Raw genomic sequence first — 16431 nt, 5'->3', positions numbered from 1 at the left:
GCTGTAGTTGTGAGGGCTGCAGAGATGAAGGGGCTGGTACTGCTGCAGTAGCGCTGAGAGTAGCCGTCATGACCATGTGATCGGGCCTGGCGACACTGCCACAGTCACAGGCACACGGGCGCGTGTGTTGACTGTGTAAGACCTCTTGCCAGGTCTCAGGGGTGATGCGACTTAACAGTGTTTTACACCTTCTCTCCTCTTTCAGGCCACCTACAAGCCCTTTCTGAAGCAGGCACTGGAAGAGATCTTCCACCCTGACCGACAGGACTCCCAGGACATAGAGCACATGTCCTCCGGCCTGACAGACCTGCTGAAGACGGGATTCAGCATGTTCATGAAGGTGAGGGCTGCAGCGCCTCCGATTGATGCTTTATGGAGCTTCCCTTATCCATTCATCATGTTATGATGGAGGATTAATGCATACAGGTGGTTGACGCCTTCTTCAGGTGAATTTATATCACAGTTTGCAGCTTCCAGGTTGTGACCAGACACACTGCAGTGTGTGGAGAAACACTGCCTGGCACCCGGAGATCCGCCGGTGTCCAGGCATCAGGTCTGATTTTATTGAGCAGCTCTGCTCCGGCCCACCACCATTTTTGAGTAATCGCTAATTTTATTTTCTTGAATCGGGTCTCTGGTGCTTCTTTTTTTGAATCGGGTCACAACATCAAGTCGTGTTTGACTTGCATATGGTTTTAGAAAAATGGTGTGTTTTTTTCTCCGTATAAACTATCAGAGCTTGAAGCCCTGTGAAGTGGTTCAGGATGTTTCTTGGCTCTGTGACCAAGCTTGCCGGGGTTCGAGCAGTGCAGGTAAACATCTGAGCTCTGAGAAGACTGGTTAATTATTCAGACTTGAAGAGGATGTCCTCATCGCCACAGGCACTGGTCACTCTGACTGGGTCGGGCTGGCTATCCGCTGGACCTCGACCACACCGTGGGTCCACTCTTCCAGACATGTGGCGCCTGCTCTTTGTGTCGGGCTGAGCACCAGAACTTGGGACGGGATTTCCTGACCCCGCCTTAAACCTGGGAATCTGGGCAGTTTGTCTTCCTCTTTGTGCTGCTTTGCCCCAAAAGAAAAAGCAGGAGCCTTGTTTGAATGCAACTTTACTCTCTTCACTGCCCCCAGCCTCTGAAAGGTTTTAAACGTGCTGGAAATTCACAGAAATCTGTTTGTTTTTATTCAGAACGTGCTTGTGTGAGAATAAATGTGGCTGTTTCATGCTCTTCTATGAAATATTTAGGTAAGCTGTCAGTGGGCATTCTTTCATCTCAGGCAAGCTTGTCATTTTTTTCAAGAGCGTTTTTATCTTCCTCTAAAGCTTCCATGAAGGAATAAATAAACAATCCCCTATTTTCTGTCTGCAGCAGATTGGAAATAACACCGCTCTGAGTGGAAAAATCCATTGATGCTTATGGGATGTTGGTACATTTAGTGAGAAACAGCTTTTCCAGTGTTGGCTTCGGTAATTTAGCACATAATTCCCTTTCCTGCTTGCAAGGCTGATGCATTAAGGCTAAATTGATTACGAGTTGATGAAAGACTTGACAGTCACACATGGTTCTGGAATCTCTCTTCATAAACCCACTAACAGCAGCAGTGCGCTTGGAGCCACCTCCAGACTGGATCGAGAACGAACAGAATACAAGACATTTATTCTCTGCGCCACAGAAAGTGAAATGAAATTTGACTATTAAAATGCATGCTTGAACTGTTTTAAGAAAAACAAGTATGCGCTCTATTGTAGTACAGCAAGACTTCTTTACTAATTTCTTTAGTTCAAGGACTGTAAGACATTAGTGTAAAGATGAAAAAATATTTTTAAGGTGCTTTTTAGATTTCCCCAGGTGCTGACTCGTCCTTGACAGTCAGAGCTGGTTCTTCCAGAGAGTGCCTTTTCCAATGTGCAGGGAAGGTACAGTGAAACTTAGTCCAACTAGGATAGAAGCCATCCCATCTTTTCCACAAGACTGATATGGCATTACAATATTCAATATCGTGCACTAATGATGTAATATGTGCATACAAAGTGCATGTAACCTCTACAGAAAGAAATGTTCACAGCTCCATTTTAGGTTTAGCAAAAGTCCTGTCTGACAGCCAGTCAAACCCAAGTGTTCAAAATTACACTGTGAAAAGTGTAATGTCTCTTAACAAACCCGTGTAAAAGGCAGGTTGAACTTGTTTTTCTAGACACACATCACTCTTGTACTGAAGGCACTGAGTGATCAAAAGGCACCTGAAAAGGGCTGAGATATGAGTACAAGTTGTACATGTCTGTTCCCTGGCTCCCTCCTTCAGCGTGAGATGTGTGAGACACAGCAGTCGACTCAGGTGGAAAGGGCACATGTCCTGTCTGCTGCCTGCCAGTCCTGTAGAGGAGTCTAATAGGAGAAGCCCCGCCTCCTCTGTGAGGAGAGCAGGTCCCTTGCCATTTGGTCAACTTAATGGCAAAGCTGTGTGTTTATTCAGAAGTGGAATTTCTGGAATTTGCTGTTTGTATTGATCTCTCATGGTCAGCTTGTGTAAACGCTGCCTGTTTGTTTATTTGCTGGTAGCTTTGTTGTGAAGCTGGGATGTCAGGTTGAGGTGGACAAGCTGACAATGGTCCCACGTCCCTGCTTAGCGCCAGCACTGTTTGCATGAGCTCTCTGACGACACAGGAGAGGCACTGCTAGCAGAAGGCGCTCTGTGTAGAGGAGGGCGCTGGATTTGCAGGGACGTCTCCAGAGCTATGTGCATCAAAGTCACTGGGAAAACAAACCAGCCGGCACCACAAGTACTGTATAGCACTCATCCAGAGCAAGCCCAATTAAAATCGTCAGGGGGCTCTCAGCTCAAAGCATTTTGCTTCATGAAAATGTAACAGTGGTGCTGTTCAGCAAAACACTCATTAAACTTTTTTTGAAAAACATCTGCAAAGTGGGCAGTTTAATAATAGCCATTGCCTTGCTGTTTCGTGACTTTGTGATTTGGAATAAAAACCGCCAGCCTCAGCCCTTCTCTGACAGCGCTTGGAAGAGAAGAGGCCACAATGCTCTGTCTCCTAAATTCCTAATCCGTTGTTGGCGGCTCAGACCAGTGCCAGTTTCACACAAACTGAAAGTGGATAGATGGTCAATGGTCCATTCTTCATCCATTTCACGAGCCAAGATGGTGCCTTTCTCACTAAGCCATCACATAAACTTCTCTGATCATTTTGACTTCTGTTGACCTTGAATAATTTAGATGGCTCAGTGGGAGAGAAGAGGACGAAGGTGAATTGTGGTTAACACCATAGAGCTCCAGTGCCTTTAGAATGGTTATATAATTAATTATTAATTTGCTTGCTTCTTTTTTTCCAACACTCACTTCATTCGTGTCAGAGCTTTTTTTAATCGCATGTGACTCAGAAACCAGGGCTTCGGTGCTGCGGGTGAAACCGCGCTGCTCTGGACGAGGTCTGCGTGCGCAGCAGTGTGAGGGAGCGTATGGAAGCTTCTGTCCTGGTGAGGCCCAGACCAGCGGAGGACAGAGAGTGGGCGACCACTGTCGTCACTGTTTCACATTTGTAGAGTTATTTTGTAGGACATCAGGCTTTGTGTGTGTTTTGGTTTTGTGTCGTCTTCAGAAAGGGGTGAATAAAAGGTCTGAATCTCTGTCCTGGTCAGCTGAAGAAGCCTTTCAAGGGATAAAGTTAAATCAGACGGTTGTCTCTTATTTGATCAGCTAATACAAATCCAGTGTGTTTTGTGTAACTTGTAGTGTTGCTGTAACCCTTTTTACTCTGGCTGTCACTCACAGTTCTCTGCTGTCTGGGAAGTCCGTTTCTCTTTCTTCTTCCTCTTGTCTTAGCGAGGGAAGATGATGAAAAAGCCACCGAGAAGCTGCCTGCCGTTCCAACGTGCGACACAGATAAATATTTCTGGGAAAAGAATCTGCAGTTCCGCTCTGTGCAGCACCAGGCGCAGGTCTGGAGAAGCTTGAGGATTCTGTGTCCTGGCTTCTCTTCGATCAGGCTGTTGAGTGTCTGAAGTCTTTCTTCCCTGCATGACTCTTTATCTGTTCCTTAACAAATTCTTATTCCTTATTATTTAAAGATTATTAATTTACTTGGCTCAGGCGTTTATCCAGCATGGCTGAATGGCTGTTAATACTGCTGGTCACTTTCCTGGATCACTGTGGGTGCAGTGCTCTCCTCCAGGGGATATGCAACATCGTTTTATTTTCCTGCTTACGTGACCAGACTAATGAAACTCTCATAAGGAGCCTGCTTTTCTCCGGAGTGACAAAGCCTGGTAAGGTGGAAGATGATTTCCTTAGCAAACATTCGCCATTCATGAAAGGTGGCACTGTTCTGTGGTGGGCAGCACAGCTCGCAATGTGCAGCCAGTGAGGTGCAAGTAGCAAAGTGCAGATAGTAAGTAGGTGCCCTCTGGGAAAGTAGTTACTGTATGTTTCCACGAGTCTTGTTCCATTAAAGATAGTTTTTTGCACAATCAAAGAGGGGGATTCTGTAATAAATATAGGCTTAATCCGTACATACAGATAAAATATTGTATGAACACTTAAATATGTTATGATCAAGTAAACCATGGCTAACATTGTTTAAAAATGAAACATAGAGTGGTCATGGAGAAATTAATAAAGATTGTCATAAATATGAAATTATTGTATTTTATTACAGTAAACATAGAGGTCTTTTTAAATGACATGCAAGTGGTTTAAAACCAGAATTTCTAAAGTGCTGAAAAATATCTTAAATGGTTTCCTTTTGTGTTTTTGATTTTCGCCTGATCATTTCCTGCGTGTTTTGAAATGTCTGGAAATGTTTTCCTTTCTTCCCGTGTTTTGTAAAGATATTATTTGTTTCCATTTACCTAGAAAACACTCTGTGCTTAATGGGTTCCTATTCATTTTGAGGTGCTCCCAAAATTGTTTCCTGCTGAATTTCTTCTGACATCTGTATAAATGTCAGTGTTAATGAAAAGCACCTGAATCATGGTTCCCTACATGGACAACACTGCCCGTGGCACCTTTCTGCTCAGACTGCAGCTGCACTGTGTGTGTGGCTGCTTGTTCACTTGCAGTGACAAAAAGCTGGACAGCCTTCAAAGTATTTCGCTCTCGTTCAGAATTATTTCCTCTTTTTCTCTCTGTAAATGTCCATTTGGCAATTGCAACAAGTGAATGCCAATTCATTTTGTTTGCCTTTTCTCTGCTCATGTCGTCCCCAGTTTGATAACCTTCAGAACGTTTTTTCTTTTATGTACAGATCTTTCAGCGTATTTAAACAAAATGTCCTGTGTCAAAAAGGCAGATGGTGTTTAAATGGGGGTTTTCTTAACCTGTTTTCCATTGTCCTCGTACAAAACCAGTGAAACAAAGCTGCTTTTGGATGAATTTTTTTTTTAATCTGGGTGATTTATTCAACAGGACAGACCCTTCTGTAAAACTGCTGAAAATGATCCAGCGTGTGGCATGTTCCTTGATTCCTGGTGACCTCAAGATAGTAGCTGACCAGGCCTTTTTCTATCTGCTGTGCTCTGCCAAATTAATGCAGATGATCTCCTCTTGTTTCCACACTTTCTAATGTTGTTATAGAAGAAGGCTGGTGCAGTATATTCCTCCCAGGATGAAGCAGGCAACAGTAGGAGCCAAGCCTCTGAGGGCCTGTGTTCCTGAAAATATCCTGATCTCCAGGCTCCGTATTCTGCCAGGCTCTCGGGGAGTTAATGATCAAACCGGATTGTGTTCCGCAGACACACAGTTTCAGCGGTTTGCATTACCAATGTGCTCCCCAAAATATAAAAATGTATTTTATAAAGGTATCAAAAAGACTAAAAGAGCATTTAAATCGACTATAAAATGCTCTGTTTTCCTTGTTGTTTTCTATCTTGTTCTTATGTGTGCGCTGGCTGATTTCTTTTTTTGTCTCGGTAAGCATTATGGGATGTAATGCGTGCGTCCTCAGAGATGTTTGCTTCTGAAAAAAGCTGAAGGTTTGGTTTTGCAGCGTAACCACTAAAACACAATTAGTTGGGAATGTGACATGGGAATAAGTTCCCCTCCCTGGAGGATCTCTTCAAGTAATAAGACTTTCAAATGTGGAAAACTCCCCCCAGGTCCACTGTCCTGGCAGCCTGTGGATCACAAGGGAGCACTGGCAGGGGCTGAGCTGTTCGTCATGCAGCAGATACTGCAGTCTATATCCGTGACAACACTGTAACATATAAAACTAGAATCAGATCACAGACTATTACTGCAGTCTGCCCTGAGCGGAGGGCCGTGTCCGTGAGGAGTTCTGTAGAAAGTAAGAGGCAGGATGTGGTGCTCTCACAGGGACAGACCTCCTCCTTGGCCAGAGCCCCCACATCGGGGGACAGGACTGCCCCCCCCAGCTGTTCCCCCCACCCCAGGCCGTCGGCAGTGACCCCACTCCTTCTGCACACGTCCTTCAGAACAATTAGACCATGAGCTAGTTGCTGCCATGGCAGCAGGAATTAGGTCATGGAGACATTGTTGCATCGTTGTACTTGTGAAGGTGTTGCTGAGCTTTTCTCTTTGGCCATGAAGGTGTCAGTTTTGAGTCAATGTTCTTTAAAATTAAAAAAAAAAAATCTTTCTTGTGTTGCTTTAGTAGAATTCCAGCTTTTTCTCTCCTGTAGTGCATTTTTTACAGGAACAGCAGTCACTACATAGCTACCAGGACAAATGGGCAGACAGACCTATTCCAGTACATTTTTGCAGTGTAAATGCTACTGAATTATTCTTCCTCTCAGGAGTTCAGGTCATATTCCCAGACAGAATATCTGCTAGAGTGAAACACCCTGAGGACGACATGAACTTTCACAGTGGGCACTGAGTGCCAGCCCACCTGTCCTGTTTTCACATTGGAATCAGTCAGATCCCACCCATGGAAGTTTATCCCCCGGGATAAGTCATTCGCAATCACCAAATGTCACAGGAAGTGAACCGGGGCAAAGGAACTGCCCCAGACAGTGTGGGGGTTAAAACAGGAAGTAATTGTGAGGAAGATGGCAGCCTTGTATGATCCATCCCTGCCCTGGATTCCAGCTTTGAGTTTTTTTCCAAGTATTTTTATATGTTTATATGGTTCTCGCACTTGGTAATGATGTTTGATGTGGGAAAGGCTGAAGTCTAACATGAGCACATCTTTAGGATTACATTATACAAATTGAATAATTTCAGGCTCATCTCTGTGGAGAAACACCGCCCAACAGGAGTGTGGGCATTGTTTCTGTGCATAACAATGTTTATTCCTTCATATAGTCGTATACCAAGATCTCCTATTCAAGAAACCTTCGGGCATCTTTGCACTGATTATCATCTGTCTTTAGAAATACATTAAATTATTAATCTGTGACTGTGGGAAGAATCAGAAGAAAAAGCTGTGCTCAAATGCAGTCTGTAGACTGAAATGATTAGGAGGCTGTCTCTGCTAATAAATTTAGAATTACAAACTGCACCCCTTGTGCAAAGCTCTGAAGCCCTGTGCTCAGACAGTCACCATGCCACAGGCTTTATTCTCAAACGCTCATGGCCAATTGTCAGGCACAGTGTCTGTCTGACCTGGTACGCGCTCATTATTTTTGCCCTATTTACAGTATTTCTGGCTTGCAGTCTCTGCATCAGATAATGAGAATGTTGTTTTCAGTGTGAAAAGGAACATCTCTTTTTAAGAAATAAAGAGCCAAAAGCATTTTTTTTAGTTGGTGCTTTTTTTACTCAGGTTTCAATGAACCCATTCTGAAATTGTTTTTAGTCCTATTATTGAGGAAGGTCCCCAGATGTAGGTCATTAAAGCAGGTATTAGATGAAACTATCGATAGTTTTCTTCTGCCAAGCTTAGCACTAAACCCAACACCTTTCTGTGTATTTTGTGGCTCAGTGAATCTCAATCTCTCTGTCTCTCACTGGCCAACTCTCACAGGTGAGTCGCCCCCATCCGAGCGACCATCCTCAGCTCATCCTGTTCATGGTTGGAGGAATCACCCCCTCAGAAGTGCGACTGGTCAAGGAGCTGGTGTCGTCACACAAGCCTGGCATGCAGGTAAGAGCCTGGTATACAGGTAACTACAGACTTGCAGCACACGGGCCTGGTATACAGGTAACTACAGACCTACAGCACACGGGCCTGGTATACAGGTAACTACAGACTTGCAGCACACGGGCCTGGTATACAGGTAACTACAGTGTCACAGCACACAAGCCTGGTATACAGGTACCTACAGTGTCACAGCACACAAGCCTGGTATACAGGTAACTACAGTGTCACAGCACACAAGCCTGGTATACAGGTAACTACAGACCTACAGCACACGGGCCTGGTATACAGGTAACTACAGTGGCAGAGAGCTATCACCTAGCAACACCCTGCATCCTGGGGAAGAGTTAAGACATGGAAAAGTTCAGAGAGGCGATATTGTGACTTAGAAACAAAAAAACTGCTGGTATTTTGCTGGTATTTTGCAGGGTACGGCATTTCATTTAATTACCTTAAATAACCCTTGCGGTGTTTTGTTTCAGCTGTTACATAAGATTTTTTTTTCATTGTTATAATGGTTTTCAAATAGCTTTACCTGAAGTCAGAATTTTAATCAGACTTTAAAGAGCGTTTGGCAGGTGAAAAACTAGGACAGTAATAATTTGGGATGCCACAAGAATTAAGGCGTTGTTTGAAAATCATTGTGTTCGCCAAGATTGAATTACCTGAGATTTATATAACTTTTCTAGAGGCCTCATGTGAAGTGGAAAGCATGCTGTCACAAATGTCCTTGCAAACTGAACAGAAAGACAAAAGAAAAAATAAAGCAGGCTGTATTCTGTTGTTTTTATTGTATATGCTGTACCTTAACCTTACCTCATCTCAAGAATGTACAGTAATTACTCAGTCGTAAAGTAAGGCTGGGATTCAGAATACTTGGGCTTGATGACAGCCGTGTCTTGATATTCCCAGATGTTGTACAGTCTCTGAGAGTGTCTCACTGGGGTCACAGGACATGCACAGCTGAAGTTGACCCTCACTCCCAGGACAGACTGTATCCCTCATGCAGAATCTCTCTTACAAAGCAGCACATCCAGATTGACTGTTTTTAATGTAGGAAAAAAACTCTGCTGTAAAAATAACCCCTTTCTCATAGAAACAATCGTGTGTCAGATTGACTCCTCATCGGGAGCTCAATTTTAATTCCTGGGCCTTTGGTATTCAAGCAATTAAAGTCTCGAGAGGAGCTGGTATAGGCAATGCAGAAGTCTTAAGAGCCTACTGGGCAGCTACCCAAAAACACTGGTGAAAAACAAGAAGGTCTTTACTTCAGAACTGGAGGCATCTATTTATAGGAATAAGAATAAACTGCAACAGTCCATGTCGTTGAAGCAGATTCCATGAGATGTTTAACCGGCTGGGTGAGATTCTCAGATCAATAGTCTTCCAGCAACCAAGTGGCCACGATGGACCAGCTGGTCTCCTCTCGTTAGTACCCTCTCTTATGTGCTGATGTCCCAGGATCCTCTTGTGATTGTGTGCACTCCCTTAGCAGGATGTCAGTGCTTGACCGGTGTCTGTAGAACCTGAAACCCAGAACTAAGCTGTCTGGCAGGATAATGTAAAGTAGATAAAATACAGGGAAGGCACAACAAAAATGTGTGAATTCTCTTGTGAGTTCAGGTCTTTGACCTCTAGTCCCTACTTGCTCCTGGTTTCATCGTGTTGTTTGTTGAAGAGTTCTACTTTCTTACTACCTAGCGCATACATGTCTCTTAAGTTCAGTTTTTCCAGGTGTTAAAAGGACTTGTTTTCATCATGCTCTGGAAAGCTCCAGACTGACGCTCTTTAGGGTAATAATGGGGTCCCTCTTGGTGTGTCTGAATGTGGCTCTCGGGCTGTGGGAAGAAGAAGAACAGAGTCGAGCGGTCAGGTAAGCCTGCGATCCTTAACGCACTCAGTCCCCTCAAGCCCTGAGGTTGCGTTACAGTGTTTCTTTGCCCACTTAATCGCTCGTGAGGATACAGCCGCCAGCAGCTCCCTAAAACATTTACTCCGACACAAAGGAGAACAGCAACACACAACCAGGGGAAGCTCACACGTCTTCCTCTCGGAACAGATGGCAGCTTCCAACCTGCATTTCCCTTTCAGATCCACATGTCCACGCGCGATGGGGTTGTGCTAATGATGTCTCATTGTGATGAAAGGGGGAATTTGAAAGCAGGTCCTCTTGCCCTCCGGCAGCAGAGGCTGACCTGGCGCGCAGTGATCGCTGGCCCTCTGTCGCTCCCTGCTCTCCTGGGGCTTCAGCTCCCCGTTCCAAACCCCTGGCGCAGCACGACACAGCTCAGCGACAGGAAGGAGGAGGCAGGAGAGTCCGAACCCGGGCTGGGGTGCAGTTTCCAGAAACAGCGCTGCAGTACGTGCGATGTGCTTCATTGCTCTCTGTCTCTCTCTGGCAGTACAGCAGCAAGAATATCATTTTTGTCATTTAGTTTATCTGGAGCTTACGCCTTTGAAGCCTTTGTGCACAAAAAAGTCCCTTGGCACGCTTGGTTTCATTTCAGAAGGATTCTTCCTTCGCTGAGCAGAATCCCTCCCACACAGCAGATCTGAAGCAGAGCTCCCACAGTCTGCTCTGCAAAGCCTCTCCCAGACCAGACCCCCAGAGAGCACGAACGGATCCCACAGCACATGCATGCGGGCTGTTCCACACACTGCGCTCTCCGGTTTTAAATATCACCACTCGGACGGCTCGGCCACGGAATCCATCACTTTGCACACAGTTTCCGGGTTTGTCTTCTCCACGTGAATTGGCAGGATGTCTCACCAGAGGCTCAAGCTGGTACACCCTTCCTGTGATAAGTGTTCTCTTTTATGAGTTCAGAAAATCATTCGGCCTCACAGATTGTCCCCCCCCTGCTGTAACAGTGTGCCTTACTGCAAATAACCATTAAAACACAAGCAGTTTAATCTCTGGGGTGTTTTATCTGTGAGTCCCAGATCTGTAGAGATATGGCAGTCAGTTCAGCATCATACTGATTGTTATTGAGCAAATGTACATCAATATGGGACATAGCGGATATGTTTCTTGGATGTAGTATTGCTTTGGGTTTAATGTTGCAGTGGTGCTTGCATTAAATATTTTTTAGCAGTATATGTCACCCTGGTGATGGGCACTTTCTAAGAGAGTATAAGGCGGCATTCCTCACTAGCAGTGTGCTTTATCTTCTTTCTTGTGTTGCCATTCAAATGTTAGGTGATAGTTATATTCACTTCACTGCGTTAATGCTGATCCCCACTGATAGATAGGATGGCTGGAACAACAGCAATGTCTGCAAGAGGGACTTGAACCCACAACCTGTCAGTTAGGAATCCAGAGACTTGCCCAACTACGCTATGCTGACCACTAAACTGGAGCATGAAAATATTCAAAAAAAATTTAAAAAGAAATTATTTGGTTGTGACAGTTGTAATACTCTGCAGTTGTTGCTGTCGTAGTAGAATAATCCAGTTTTTAGTCTAGGAAAGTGAAAAGTGGAGACTTGAAAGAGTCACTCACCAGAACATTGTCCTGCTTCAGGCTGTGTAATACTCCCAGCCTTTGCAGGGAGTCAGGTTTCAAATTATTGTAGTAAACACAAGATAGGCAGTTATGAATGGCCTACTTGTACTTGGTTTAGTGAAAAACAGTGCCTTTTTCTCTTCAGTCTTATGAGACGCTCTCAGTAAGGCTTGTTTCCCTTCATTTGTCCTGTAAAGTCTGTAGCTGATACCTGCAGGACAGCTGTGCTGTCTGCTCTCAGGACTGCCCTTTCTAAGCATGACTCATCACAGCAGGATTCTTTTTTGTCAGCTTTCGTAAGGAATTTCTCTGTAAAGCCAGGGTATATCTGCTTTGAAAAAAAGCTGTCAAAGTTATTGAAAGACCCAATTATGGCTTTAGAGTTTTTTCGTGCAAGACAGACTATGTTAGGGATTATCGGGTTTTGTAGGCAGGACATTTGCATTAGCTCTTCCACCTGTGTAGTAACTGCAGAAGTATTTCAGCTGTTAAAATAAATTGAATCATACCTGAGGCGTTACCTTGCCCTGACACTATGAACTGTCACGCGGCCGCGGACACAGGACACCTGTCCTTTACCTGTCAGTTGTGGCACTCTGAAAGGCCCACACTCCTCGAAGGTCATGTCCAGGCAGACGGCCTGCACTGTGGTCGGGGGTCTTGACAAGACAACTCTACTGAGAGCCCCCCCCCGTGAGCTCTTTGTATAGAGGCTGCATGTAGTCTTTTTGTCAGATGAGTGTTCTGGATTTTGTGTCTGGGGACTATTACACTGGTAACCTGACTAAGCTGGCTTTAGTCAAAGATGCTTTATGGGCACTAATTAAGGCTTTTTCACAGAGAAAATACTGTATGTCTGTAACAATACTGTTGATATCTCCTGTCATGCACTTATGGATAAAGTGGAATATTGAAACAAGGCTGCATCCTATGTCAGTGTGCATCATGTCAGAATGTGGTTCCGGGGTCTCCCAACATCACGCAGGCAGGCAGCTCTTCTGCAGACTCTCAGTAACGTCACGCAGGCAGGCAGCTCTTCTGCAGACTCTCAGTAACGTCACGCAGGCAGGCGGCTCTTCTGCAGACTCTCAGTAACGTCACGCAGGCAGGCGGCTCTTCTGCAGACTCTCAGTAACGTCACGCAGGCAGGCAGCTCTTCTGCAGACTCTCAGTAACGTCACGCAGGCAGGCAGCTCTTCTGCAGACTCAGTAACGTCACGCAGGCAGGCGGCTCTCCTGCAGACTCTCAGTAACGTCACACAGGCAGGCAGCTCTTCTGCAGACTCTCAGTAACGTCACGCAGGCAGGCGGCTCTTCTGCAGACTCTCAGTTACGTCACGCAGGCAGGCAGCTCTTCTGCAGACTCTCAGTAACGTCACGCAGGCAGGCAGAGGTGTGTGAGAGCCAGCAGTGGGCAGAATGTGGCAATACAAGTGTACCTCCCACAACTGACTTAAAACAATTGCTTGAAAGAGATGTCAGAGGCAGATTCACTTACTGTCGCACCTTTGCCCATTTTGGAAGCCTGCGACTGTCTGAAATTGGAATTGCTCCACTTTTATTCTAAGGAGTATTGGTCCTGGAGAGCCACAGCCTCTCGTGGTGTTTTTCTCCAGCTGTGCTCTCAGTTATTGCGTTTGTATTGTATTATATGTATTTGTGCCGTTAAGCACACACATCACAAGCTGTGGAGGGCTCTACTCTTTATTGAATACAGATGTCTGTAAGTGCTTTATGACTGTGCCTCCCCAGGGCCTGGCCTGGCGCTGGAAGATAGTAAATATATAGATGAAACAAAGTTCAAAATGACATCTTTAATGCACCGGTGGCACATAAAAAATGCCATTTTGAATAATTAATAATAACTGGAAGTAATTAATAACTAGAAGTACAGGGAGAAATAATGTTTTATAAAAATTGTGTTAGTTGCGACACTAATTCATCAGCCATGCCAATGAAGCCCTTTGAATTGAATTGCCTTTTGCCAGAGTACCGTATTGCTAAACATGCAGAATTCTAACTCGGAGGAAACACCAGACCATTCTGCAGAGCTAGATGGATCACATGGACCTGTGTGATTTGAAACTTTGCAGAGTATGCGCATGCATCAGTTTGTCATTGTAAACTGTAATTGTAATCATCTGCCTTGGGCGGACAATTCCGGAATTGAATCATTACTCCATATTACCCCAACCAGATCAGTTGACTAATGTGGCGTGCCTGTATCATCAGCCATGTTTCTGGTGAGTGCAGCCTCTTACCAACAGGACCCTGGTGCAGGTCTGTGCAGTACTGGTGAGCTATAAACAGGCCACACTTTCTTGCCCGCTCTGAAGAGGCCGACATGAGAATTTCTGCAACCTGACGCCTTGCAACTGAGAAGTGTTTACAAAACAGGTTCTTCCTTTTCTCCTGCTTGTAAGAAATGCAAAATTCCAATGAATGAGGTGGCATCTCCTTCCAGAGGATGATTAGCAACATTCCTCTGAAGATTAGCCCTGAATTCAGGCTTCAAATGAATAACAATAGCGGACTGGGAGCTGTTAAGTGTCAGTTATTTAAGAAATAGAAATCAAAGGTTTGGCCCATCACCCAGACAATGAATTCGGTCTATAATAATTATGCAGAAATCTGGGGGGGTTTCTTTATATGCTGCGTGTTTTTCGTAAACAGACCCTTCTGTTTTGCCTTTTTGGAAAGATAATGCAAAGCCAAGTAAGTGAAGCCTGTGATATTGAAAACCCAAACTGAAAGGGATCAGGGAAGTATGTGGCACAGAGTGCGTGAGTTTTGTGTTGCTAATTTTACAGATATGCACTTCCTGCATTACACAAGCAGGACTGCGTTTTGGGAGGAAACGGGGAAAAGCACTAAGACTAAGTTAATGTTAGGAACATGCCAGCAATAAGTGCAGGTTGTGTGGTATGTTTTTTAATTCCACAAATATTGTCTTGTGGGGGGTGCTGTCTTCTTTGGGGTTGAACAAGGAAAAGCTAAAGATTTCTAAAATCATTTGCCTTTCTAAGGACTGTTTATATCCTCAATATACTTTAGGTGAATTTCCAAATTAAATTTGTAATAAACATATATTTGACCTTTTTAGTCTGTATAATTGTATATGTCATTACATAAATAGGGATACCATTAAATTGTGAATATCTGTTCATCTTTTATTCAATAGTTTAGTTTAATACCAAATTCGATACGGTGTAGTGGCTCTGTGGCTCAGGATCTGTGCCTGTGGCTGGAAGGTTGCCGGTTCGTAACCCGCAGCCACCAGAAGAATCGTGCTCCGTTGGGCCCCTGAGCAAGGCCCTTCACCCCAGCTGCTCCAGGGGTGCCTTATGAATGGCTGACCCTGCGCTCTGACCCCCAGCTTCTCTCCCTGTCTGTGTGTCTCATGGAGAGCAAGTTGGGGGTATGCGAAAAAACTAATTCCTAATATGAGAAATTGTATATGGCCACTAAAGTGATCTTATCTTATGAATTCAGTTCAGTCACTGCCGTATTCCATTTCTTGTGCTGGTATGTGTTACCTTTTTTGTCCAGGATCTGAATATCCAGGCCTGTATGATTACCAGCTTTTCCCTGCTAAGAAATTCTGTGTAATGACTCCTCTTTCAATGCTTCTCCCCAGTAAAGCAGCGGGTCTCTGTACAGCAGGAGTGTCTCTCCTCTGCGCCAGTGGAGGAGTTTGTTTCTGAGCACGGAGCAGTTGCAGTCTCTCCCTCTCACTCCTGTGTCCTTCTCCCCTGCAGGTGACAGTGCTGTCGACCCGACTGCTGAAGCCGGCCGATGTCCCGGAGCTCCTGTTCGCCACTGACCGTCTGCACCCAGATATCGGCGTCTGAGCCTCTCTCTCGTGGAGCGGAGGAGAGATGAACCAGGGAACCTCTGCTGTCCGGCGGCTCCTTGTTTTCATCAGCCGTATATAAAGATCTGAAACTCTCGTCTCTTAGCAAGACGACCATGTAAATCACAGCCTCGGTGGCAGCGATGCCGCGGTCCCCTCAATCTGTTCTTTGACAGCTAATGATGTTCTACACGTTCTTCCTCCATGAGGTTATTTTGCTACTTTGTTTGGTGCTGAAAGATCTTAATGCTGTTGTGTATTTTCTGTGTGCTCAATATAACCCCCTGCTGACTCTGGGCTGTCAATGCTGTTTTGGTGTCCTTTGTTCTGGGTATTTGAACTGGAAATGTCCCTCCTCAGCACTCACTCGCCTCGAGCCACTGCTGAGTGAGAGGCGTCCCATCGAGACCCGCGGTCCGCGGCCGGTTACGTATTTCAGCTGTTCGGTGTTGACAGAGCCCTCATGTATGAGCCGAGGCATCGTCCCAGTGGCAGATCGGAAAGTGAAGCCGGCTCAGTGCAGCCCTCCGGGGCCTGGACAAGCCCCCTTCCTGCTGTTGGGAAAGATGTTCAGGGAAGGTCGGAAAGGGCCCCACCCTGGGGTCCCGACTAGGTGTGGGGAAGCCCGATATACATGGAGCCATGGCTTCAGTGCAAGAGCAGTTCATACGTTTGTGGGAGAGCATGACACCATTTGCATTAATGACTAATATGTGAACTGGCGATTAGTGACTGTTGAGGGTGGCTTATATAACTAAGTGTGAACAGTTTTAAACGGGTAAGGAGCAAAATGTGAGAGGTGCCTTGATTTCCATCACTACCTCCAACGCCTTGTTTTGTAAGTACAGTATATGGTTTATCCTTTTGTCATCATTGTGACCATTGTGGTCTGACCTCACAATGGCAGTACATTTTTTTTTTTTTAATTCGAGTTCAATTCAGACAAACTGGAGGGGAAAAAACAAACAACTGAAAGATCCAAGCTTTGATAGAGGGTCAGTATGTCATGAAACTGGAAGGGAG

At 45.1% G+C, this 16431-nt stretch overlaps 1 protein-coding gene across 1 annotated transcript in view; it reads left to right on the top strand.

Annotated features, from left to right (window-relative positions):
* The window catches only part of scfd2 (sec1 family domain containing 2), a 143968-nt gene extending 128255 nt beyond the window's left edge, over nt 1-15713 (top strand). The window contains exons 7-9 of the mRNA XM_006630135.3: nt 206-340; nt 7937-8056; nt 15314-15713. Of these exons, the coding sequence (XP_006630198.2) occupies nt 206-340; nt 7937-8056; nt 15314-15406 (348 nt within the window). The 3' untranslated portion in view covers nt 15407-15713. The remainder of the gene's footprint in view (nt 1-205; nt 341-7936; nt 8057-15313) is intronic.
* The last annotated feature ends 718 nt before the right edge of the window (nt 15714-16431 follow it).

The sequence above is a fragment of the Lepisosteus oculatus genome, chromosome 1 (assembly GCF_040954835.1).
Source record: "Lepisosteus oculatus isolate fLepOcu1 chromosome 1, fLepOcu1.hap2, whole genome shotgun sequence".
Lineage (NCBI taxonomy): Eukaryota > Metazoa > Chordata > Actinopteri > Semionotiformes > Lepisosteidae > Lepisosteus > Lepisosteus oculatus.
Note: the sequence above shows the minus strand (reverse complement) of the source record. Positions and strands in the feature narration are given on the sequence as shown.